Source organism: Drosophila tropicalis, unplaced genomic scaffold, assembly GCF_018151085.1.
Source record: "Drosophila tropicalis isolate 14030-0801.00 unplaced genomic scaffold, ASM1815108v1 contig_527, whole genome shotgun sequence".
In the NCBI taxonomy this organism is placed as follows: domain Eukaryota; kingdom Metazoa; phylum Arthropoda; class Insecta; order Diptera; family Drosophilidae; genus Drosophila; species Drosophila tropicalis.
In genome coordinates this window covers 1,403,189-1,413,680 of record NW_027172999.1, presented here as the reverse complement: position 1 = coordinate 1,413,680, position 10,492 = coordinate 1,403,189, and the positions used below count along the sequence as shown (strand labels likewise).

The 10,492-nt window shown below is 44.9% G+C and overlaps 1 protein-coding gene across 1 annotated transcript; it reads left to right on the top strand.

Moving 5' to 3' along the window:
- The first annotated feature begins 2,441 nt into the window (after window positions 1-2,441).
- On the top strand, window positions 2,442-9,252 carry LOC137574998 (uncharacterized). The gene is made up of 3 exons (XM_068287412.1): window positions 2,442-5,908; window positions 6,845-7,841; window positions 8,971-9,252. Exons 1-3 carry the CDS (start codon window positions 2,442-2,444, stop codon window positions 9,250-9,252), a joined length of 4,746 nt encoding a protein of 1,581 aa, XP_068143513.1.
- The last annotated feature ends 1,240 nt before the right edge of the window (window positions 9,253-10,492 follow it).

Here is a 10,492-nt window from a genome sequence, read left to right as displayed (position 1 = left end):
ATACAATATTTTTTGTTTATCCATTCTCCGCGTAAATATAAAGGCTATCTGGTTCACCGACACGAGAACACGTAACATACAATTGTCCATGTGAAGCTGTGTACCGTGACGCCGATTCTAGATGACGTTGGACTTATACGTGTAGGAGGTCGCCTCAATAATTCAGAGTTTTAGCCAATTTTTAGCCCAGCACCCGCTCTTCTTGCCGAAGAAGCATCGCATATCTCACCTGATCTTGGAACACGAGCATCAACATAATTTACACCCAGGAGTTTCGGCACTCTTTGTCATCGTTCGTCAGCGGAAAGGGGCGTGGCAAAAATTTGAAATAAACTTGACCAATTTATATACTTCACGAGTAAACATACCAAATTTGGACAGACGGACGGACGGACGGACAGACGGACATGGCTAAATCGACTCGGCTGTTGATCCTGATCAAGAATATATATACCTTATAGGGTCGGAGAAGCTTCCTTCTGCCTGTAACATACATGTTGGCGACTTTAATATACCATTTCACCCTATGGGTGTATGGTATAATAATATTATAATATTAAAACTAGGTTAATTCAATGTTAAACATACACCCAATAAACTTAAGGCCTTAGTTGCTATAGCTTAATTTCTTATGATACGTGAAATTTACAATTTTGCGTAACTCTCTTTATTATAATAATAACTAGAAAACCCGGCAAACCCCGTTTCGTCAGCAGATGACAGTAATAATTTAATTTCGATTACAAAAATGTAATTTAGAAAACCAGGCGAACTCCGTTTCGCTGTGCCCCAGCATGCAGCAGATGGCGCTGCGGTCAATACACGCTTCGTTGTGGCATTTTGTCGGTGCACGCATAAAAAATGAGGTACACAACAAAGCATAACTTTCAAATACGTTTAAATCTGTAATACTTGTGGGTATACAATATTTTTTGTTTATCCATTCTCCGCGTAAATATAAAGGCTATCTGGTTCACCGACACGAGAACACGTAACATACAATTGTCCATGTGAAAAGCAATCTGCATGTAAATCTAAAGCACATAATTGCAGAAACTGACCTTGAGCTTTATTAATTGCCAAGGCGAATGCCAATTGAATAGGAAACTGCAATCTTCTGAATTGAAACGGTATATCAGTCGGTCCAGCTTCGTTCTGCAACTGGACACATATATTTGTCGTCAGCTACAATGTACGTACGTGCCACGACGTTGAATATTTCAGGTAAGAATTTATTTCGTTCGCTTTCGATCGAGAAATTACAGTAACGCTTGCCAGAAATCTCCTTCCAGAAATATCAACGCATTCCCGAATGCTTGAGTGATTCTACGTAAATCCCGCAATGATCTTTCAAAAGCCTCCAGCGATCGTCTGGAAATGTTGCAGATGGGAGTCTCGATGATTTGCATGTTCAATGGCAACTTCAGCGGTGAATGAGCTATGAGTCGCAGCTATTCCAGTCGAAGCAAGAGCTGAAGCTGTGTCCTTTTTTGCTCGAACCGTGGCCAGAATCAATCTGATGAGGAATGTTTTCCTAGTTCCCCCTGAAGCATCTATGAAGATGCTTCCACTTCCATTATTTATCATTTGCACAACATGATCATAAACGCCTTTCTGTTCACGGGTTAATTCGGTAATGTTTGTTTGGACATATAACTGAAGATCATCGTTGTTGTAAGTCTAAGTGTAAGTGTAAGTGTAAGTGTTGTAAGCTAACCATCCTGTGTTGTGAATTAATATATTTTAAAACCTTGAGTTCTCAGAACCTGATCCTTTATCACGAGGAAAGACATGGTTAGATTGTTGAGGAACCAATTGTCATTTGACTTGCATTGCTATACGCAGCAAAGCAAAGACTCATGAATGATCTTGCACATCTCACAATGCTTTTGTTTTGTATTTTCTCTTAAGTTTTCTAGAATATACTGGCGTCAGTCTGGTATGCTCTGTCTCTGTCACTCTTTATAAACCTATATGACCTACGTAGTTGCGTAAGAATTGAAAATTTAGTAATAAGCAAGCAAACGAACGATCAAGACGTGTTCTAGCAGTGGCAGACACAGTTCAACAAAATTGAAGTAAAAATAAAGTTTAGTTCTTATGAGATATTAAACACAGTGGTTTATTGTTCATCATAATTTGGTCCTTCGAGCCGGATCATTGGGCATTGTTTGTTTGTTACTCATTTCTTAATAATTTGTTGCAACGTGGTTGCAATTAATTGTTAACCTCAAAGTTAGTAGTCGATAGTTCTGGCCTACTATCGAATAGACAATCGCGTGCTTATTGGAAAAAGCGCGGACAAACGGTGGCGCCACTCGCCTATCGGTATCTGTTATCGATATAATCGACGAGATCGTGAGGGAACACATCTCTGGAAAAAGACGCGTCTTGAAATTTTTTGGTCCACACAAGCAGTGGAGATTTCTTGGTATTTCATCATGGAGGAAATGAAAACATTCATAAAGGCCAGAGGAAGATTGAAGACAACCATTACACGCATATATGGATATGCAGAGAATCCTGCACAGGATGCCGACGTCTTCGCAATTGACACCAAATTAAAAACTTTGTCCAATGCGTGGAACGAGTTCGTGAAGTCTGGCGACGAATTGGCCAAATACGACAAACTAGAGGGTTATGTGGACCCTACCGAAGACTTCGGGATATACGAGGAGAAATATGAAATAGCAAATGCCCGCCTTACGGCTTTACGAGCTGCCTTGGCTCCGTCTGGCAAGTTGGAAGAAATCGGCGCGGCTGGTAACGATGGTTCGCTCTTCCAAGGAATTCTGCAACAAATGCAGAATCAACAGCAACAACTACAACTCCAGATGCAGGGTCAAATGGAACACCAGCAGCGTGAAATGGAACTCCAGATGCAGAGTCAAATGGAACACCAGCAACGTCAAATGGAACACCAGCAACGGCAAATGGAGCAGCAGCAACTATTGGTTGAGAGATTGCTCTCGCCACAGCAATCTTCGTCTTCGTCAGGCTCACAGTCGGTTGCAACAGCGGCACCAAGAGATTGTGAGTTACCGAAAATCAACATCAAGCCCTTCGGTGGAGATTACAAGGAATGGCATGCCTTTAAAGGCCTGTTTGAGAGTACCATTCACGGAAAGACAACTTTAACGAATATCCAAAAGTTTCATCACCTTAAGTCATGCGTCATAGGAGAAGCAGCGATACTCATCCAGCATCTGCCCGTAGTGGATGCAAATTACGTCACTGCATGGAAATCATTGAGTGATCGATATGAAAAGCCCCGTTACTTGGTGAATTTACTGATGGACACATTCACCGCATTGCCAAAAGCTGTTGGGCAAAACTCATCATCGCTACGCGCTCTGACTTGCGGAGCCAGTGATGTTATTCGGGCTTTAGACGCTTCTGGACAAACGGGCCGTGACTGTTGGCTCATATACTTGCTCATCAACAAGGTTGATGAGGCTACCCGACGTGAATGGATCGACAAAAGCCAAGATATCGAAAATCCTACCATTGAAGAGTTGCTCAAGTTTTTGGACTCACGATGCGATCGCCTTGAGCTCAGTCAAGTTATCGATCATGTAGCGAGCAAACCGAGGGATAAAAGGGGAAAAAGGCAAGCACGCACCATGCTTGCCATTACAGGTAATTGTATGAAATGTCATAGTACTGAGCACATACTGTCGGCTTGTCCTCAATTCCAAAGCTTGACTGTCAAGCAACATTACACCTTTGCGAAGGAGAAACATATGTGTTTTAATTGTTTCAGAACTGGACATGGAGTAAGCGCTTGTGGCTCGAAGTCTTCTTGCAAGTATTGCAAGCGCCGCCATCATTCTATGCTGCATTCTGAAGGCCATTCTACACAGCAAAATAGCTCAGAGCAGCACCAATGCAACTCAGGCCAGGTTTCTGAGGAGTCACCAGCGGCATCAGCGATAGCAATGATGAATGTTACCAGACCCAGTAAGCCAAATGGCCAACGAAGAAGCACTCTACATACTGCATTGGTACACGTCCGAAATTCTCAAGGAGCCTTGCTGACGTGTCGTATTTTATTGGATAGCGCCTCAGACTTGTCATTCATTTCGGAACGGTGCGTACAGACGTTGGGTCTTGCACGTTCGCCATTTCCAGTTGCCACATCGGGCATCTCAGACGTCAAGGCGGGAATAACCAGAGGTTTCTGCTCTCTCCAGATGATGTCTCGTGTGTCGAGTCATTGCATCGATATTAAAGCTCACATTTTAGGAAAGATCACCTCACCATTGGCACGTGAAAACATTGATGCTTCATCACTGTCGGTATTTAAGGGATACCAAATGGCTGACCCTGACTTCAGAACTAACGCCTCAATCGACATTTTGCTGGGCAATGAATGCATTTGGTTAGTTCTCACCGGAGAGAAGTTATGCGATGGTCAAGGGCACCCTATTGCAGTTAACACCATATTTGGATGGGTAATCACATCGGTATACACTTCAAGATTGCAAACATCATCTACGTCATTGCTGACTACGGTTAATATAGATGGACTACTGCAAAGATTTTGGGAACTAGAGGAAGTTCCATCACACACAACTGTAAACAAAGAGGATGAAAAGGTCCAAACGCACTTCCGGCGTACCCACAACCGCAACTCGAATGGAAGATACATCGTTACATCATACATCGTCGATTTGCCCTTCAAGGAACAAAACCCACAATTTGCGGATACATTTCAAGGAGCGAGATCGCGCTTTCTCGCAGTCGAGCGTCGTCTAATGAAGGACTCCAGCTTGAAGTTAAAATATACTCAGTTTATGAGAGAGTATATCCAGCTGGGTCACATGAAGGAAGTAGCTGCAGACGAAGACACAAACGTATGTAAGAAGTCATTGTATTTGCCACACCATCCAGTCATAGGCGCCAAGCTGCGGGTGGTGTTCGATGGATCATTTCAAGATCGGGATGGACGATCTCTTAACGACGCACTTCACATTGGCCCATGTATACAACGCAACCTCTTCAACGTTTGTCTGCGTTTTCGAATGCACAGATTCGTATTTTCTGCGGACATCGTCAAAATGTTCAGACAGATTCTAGTGGCCCCTGAACATCAGAATTTTCAACAAATCCTTTGGAGAGAAGACCCTGAGGAACCATTGAAGCATTACAAGTTGACCACAGTCACCTATGGCACGGCATGTGCACCGTTTCTGGCAGTTAGAGTGCTGGAACAACTGGCAACTGATCACGAATACGAGTTTCCAAGGGCGGCTAGGATACTTTTGGATGATTTCTACGTCGATGACGTACTGACAGGAGCCATGAACGAACAAGAACTACTCGACATTAAGGAAGAGCTGATACTCCTTATGTCACGGGCACAATTGGAGCTAAGCAAATGGGTCTCGAATAGTAAACGAATTGCCAGCAACGAGGGAAATGAAATCGATTTCTCAAAGATGGCAGCAAAGGTGCTTGGGCTGCATTGGCGTCCTGGAGAAGACGTCCTAACATATAAGGTTTCATTATCGGAACATATTACTTGTACGAAGCGACAAGTGCTATCTGACACGGCACGCATCTTTGACACACTCGGCATTTTGGCGCCAGTGGTGATCAAGTTTAAAATTCTGCTCCAAGAATTATGGCTGCTTAATCTGGATTGGGACTCGGAACTGCCAACGAAGCAAGCGCACTTATGGCAAACATTCAGAAAGGACATTTTCACGTTAAGGAACTTGAAGATACCACGATTTGTAGACAATCAACCCGATGACATCGAACTCCATGGATTTTCAGATGCTTCGTTAAAGGCTTACTCTGCTGTCATTTACAACCGTGTGACACACCTAGATGGAAGCATCGGAGTGGCACTCATTGCAGCTAAAACAAGAGTTTCACCATTAAAGCAGAAGTCGTTGCCACGGTTGGAACTTTGCGGAGCTCTACTATTAGCTCGTTTATTCCAAGCAGTAAGGTCTGGTCTGCGCCAGAAAGATGTTAAGATACACGCATGGACCGATTCTACAATCGTTTTGTCATGGCTTTCGCATCAATCCTGTAAACTTAAAACATTTGTTGCCAACCGAACGGCATAAATACTAGAGACCATACCACGTAGCGCTTGGAGACATGTCAGCACTAAAGAGAATCCTGCGGATTGTGCATCACGAGGCATGCTAGCGAGTGACTTAATTGACTTTGATCTATGGTGGAAGGGACCATCTTGGCTGCACGACTGTACACTATACTCAGAGACAATGAATAGACCACCAACTTGCTGCTCAATTCTCAAGCCAGCAGCAGAACTTGAGTTCAAAACCAAAATCTTGACAACCATTTCCAAGGATATTGAGGATTCCCCATTTGAGGTACTACTCGGAAGGACATCATCTTGGATCAGACTGGTTCGAGTGGTCGCATATGTATTCCGCTTCGTTCATCGAATCAAATCAAGCAAGTCTACATATTCAGGACCTCTAAAGTTCGATGAAGTTACCAGAGCAAGGAAGTTTTGCCTACGACAGGCACATCAATTCAATGACGATTGACAGCTGCTTTTGAGGAAGCAATCTGTGGACAGACGATCAATTTTAAGCAAACTATCTCCCTTCGTTGACGAAGATGGAATTGTACGTGTGGGTGGACGTTTGGAAAGGTCGCAATTGCCTGCAGATGCCAAGCATCCAGTAGTTTTGCCGAAACAACATCGCCTTGTGGAATTGCTGCTGAAACATGAGCATAAGGTCAATCTTCATCCAGGAGTTTCAGCAATGTTTGTAACAATTCGCCAGAAATATTGGATCATTGGCGCACGAAACCTTATTCGACGTATCACACATGAGTGTTTAAACTGTTTTAGACAGCGCCATCACACAGCAAATCAGTTAATGGCCAATTTACCGGCTGTTCGAGTGCGACAAGCCTTTCCATTTGAGCATACTGGATGCGATTATGCTGGACCTATCTTGTTGAAGGTTCACAAGGGACGAAACCCCAGGAAGGAAAAGGGCTACATTTGCCTGTTTGTATGTATGGTTACTTCAGCTCTTCATCTGGAGCTGGCCACTGATCTCAGCACCGACACATTCTTGGCGGCATTAAAACGTTTTATGGCTCGTCGTGGGAAGTGCTCCCAAATGTATAGCGATAACGGGCGCAACTTTGTTGGTGCAAAACGTGCACTAGACGAAATGGTACAGCTTCTCGCTTCACGCGAGCACAATGATGTCGTTTCAAAAGCCCTTGCCGATCAAGGCATCAAATGGAATTTTATTCCTCCATATTTACCACACTGGGGTGGTAAGTGGGAGTCGGCAGTACGCTCGGTTAAGCTGCATTTGCGACGTGTAATAGGAACCAACGTCCTCACCTTTGAGCAGATGCACACACTGCTCTCGCAAATAGAATCTGTCGTTAATTCGCGACCATTGTGCACAGCATCGGATACTGAAATTGCCTACCTGTCACCGGCACATTTCTTAATTGGCAGAACATATACAGCAGTTCCTGAAGACGGGTATTTGCAGATTCCGACCAATCGATTGAGCTACTGGCAGCATGTTCAAGCAATGCTTCAAGGATTTTGGAAGCGTTGGCATCAAGAATACTTGACATCGCTACAACAGCGCCCGAAATGGACCACCAAGTTACCAAACATTGCGATCGGTAAACTTGTACTCATCAAGGACTCTAACGCGCCTCCATCGGCATGGCTCTTAGGACGGGTAACTCAGGTGTTCACAGGAGATGATGGCCTCGTCAGAGCGGTTCAGGTTCTCACCAAATCAGGGGAAGTCACTCGCCCTATCACAAAGATTGCAGGCCTACCGGGTTCAGAAACGGAGTTTCACGGGGGGGTGGGATGTTGAGGAACCAATTGTCATTTGACTTGCATTGCTATACGCAGCAAAGCAAAGACTCATGAATGATCTTGTACATCTCACAATGCTTTTGTTTTGTATTTTCTCTTAAGTTTTCTAGAATATACTGGCGTCAGTCTGGTATGCTCTGTCTCTGTCACTCTTTATAAACCTGTATGACCTACGTAGTTGCGTAAGAATTGAAAATTTAGTAATAAGCAAGCAAACGAACGATCAAGACGTGTTCTAGCAGTGGCAGACACAGTTCAACAAAATTGAAGTACACAGTGGTTTATTGTTCATCATAGACAATAAAACCCCACGTGGAAACTCGTTTCTTATGTATATGTATATAAAGAAATAAACAATGGATTTAAAACAAATATATATGGATATAAGTTATTTATATTTTTTTTTTTTTATATTTGATCTTTATGGGCGACTGGTCGACTCCAAATATTGCTAAAAAATAAACTTATAATATATTATTAAGACCCAAGAAATCCACAGCTAACCAAAAATAGATGAATCAGCGGCTCGTGCCATCCAGTTGGTAGCCGCGGTCAATGCGCTTCATCTGGAGGATCATTTTCGGTCAGCCGTGGGACCGACTAATTGCTGAAGCTGCGTCTGCGGCTATGTTGCAATCGCTTCCGTTCACTTTCTTGTTTGGCTGGTCATAACTTATATAAATAAGGATGGACAATGTATGGATAAATGTGAAAGAACATGTCACCCCTCCTCCAAAACAGCTGCGGGCCAATGTTTACATATTTTTTTCTTTAATTAATTGTTTTATAATGTTATGTGCGAAAAAAAATAAAACATTTCCACACTTTGCGAGTTTTTGTGCGAAGGAAAAACAAAAACAAATGTGTGACAAAAACTTAAGAAACAATCAGTGCATATGTTTTTTTTTTAATTCATTTATTAACATATAAAGAAGATCAACAAAATACAACCATACTGACAACAGAAATCGATTATCATGGATACATAAAAAGAATGCCCGCCCGGCGGTACGTCCCATTGGGAATTGCTTCGCCAGGGTTATGGCAACTTCTATGCTTTACCTAGTCTTTCTCGCTCCAGTCTCCTAAGCTCGCGCATGATGACTCCGATGTAGGCTCTCACCGCCGCCCAGTTATCCTTGCTTTCCAGCATGCTGGGTACCAAGCTGGCCTCCGATATGGATTGGCCGATCGCCCGCTCGACCCGCTGTCTATCCACACCGCAGCGGCCGCAACTGAATAAGACGTGGTGGGCATCCTCGATTGCTCAAGCCTCAATTTTGGGGATGAGGCGATGCGTCCATCTGCCGTTTGGTGCAGCGTCCCATCGGTCCTGCCATTTCCTCAAACTGAGCCTTCTAGCGTCTGCTTTGGCCCCACTCTTCGGAATGCAGTGACCCGAACTTCGGCAGCCAAAATGTCGATGGGCACCATGCCAGCTCCTACTAAGGCTGCATTCTCCGAAACAGTCCTAAAGGCGCTACAGACTCTGAGAGCGCAGAGTCGATAAGTCGGACTGATGAGCCGACGGTAGCTTTCCACCTCCATGGCCGGTGCCCAGATCTGGGCTTCGTACAATATTTGTGATTTGACCACGCTCATCAGCAACATTCTTCGCTCCTGTTTGGGCCCTCTTGTGTTGAGCATGATCCTGGCAAGTGTTCCACCCGATTCCGTTGCCTTCTGCTATACCGCTGCTAGGTGTTCTCGGAAACACAATCTTGTGTCGAGCCACACTCCTAGGTAGCGAATTGCTGTAGCCGATTTCACCTCGATACCGTCGATTGTAACGGTGGCCGTTTCCACTAACTTCCGGCTGCTGATTAGCACCGCTTCTGTCTTTTGCGCCGCTAGTACTAGGCCCACCGAGCGCAGCCAGGTCGTGATGGATGCAATGGCTGTATTTGCCGTTGACTCTACATCCTTCAGTTTCTTGCCCACCACTACGACAGCGACATCGTCCGCGTAGCCGACAAGCAGACACCTACTCGGCATGTCTAGTCGAAGGATGCCATCGTACATGATGTTCCACAGAAGCGGACCCAGAACAGAACCCTGAGGTACTCCTGCAGACACCTGCCGTTGAACGGATCCAGTCGACGCAGAGTGCACCAGCTTTCTCCCCGATAGCCCTCAATAGCATCGGCCGCTGTACTCACTACTCTGCTGACCGCTTCTATTATGGACCTTGCCTTGCGAAATCCGTACTGATTGGCAGACAGGCAACAGGCAGCTTTTGCAACTTCCACTAAGATAGGAATACTCCCTCCTTCAGGCACTGGTCGAAGGTTGCCGCGAATATTTTCGGGCGAGTTGCCATTGCCAGCTGAAGTGCACGGATGGGGATGGAATCCGGGCCCGGGGCCTTGTTTTGTTTCAGCGACCTGGAGGCCGCAAGCACTTCATCGGTGGTGACTGGGACGTGGTAGCGGGAAGCAACATGTTCAACGCGCCTACAATTACAAGGGAGTCGGCACGCTGGGAGATGAGATCTCAGACAATACGTTCCAGCTCGCTGGCTTCAGTAGGAGAAGACTCGCTTGGCGTAGACTCGCTTGACCGCGAACTTGTATTCCCTGTCCCAAGGGTTCTGATCGGCCGTGTCGCAGAAACTGTGGTACACTTCGCGCTTCGCTT

Bases quoted from the DNA above. Each gene is read 5' to 3' on its own strand.
- LOC137574998 (XM_068287412.1), top strand. From the start codon at position 2,442: ATGGAGGAAATGAAAACATTCATAAAGGCCAGAGGAAGATTGAAGACA. The intron at 5,909-6,844 runs GTTGGAACTTTG...AAACTGTTTTAG, and splicing joins AAGCAGAAGTCGTTGCCACG to ACAGCGCCATCACACAGCAA. The intron at 7,842-8,970 runs GTGGGATGTTGA...ACTCCGATGTAG, and splicing joins AAACGGAGTTTCACGGGGGG to GCTCTCACCGCCGCCCAGTT.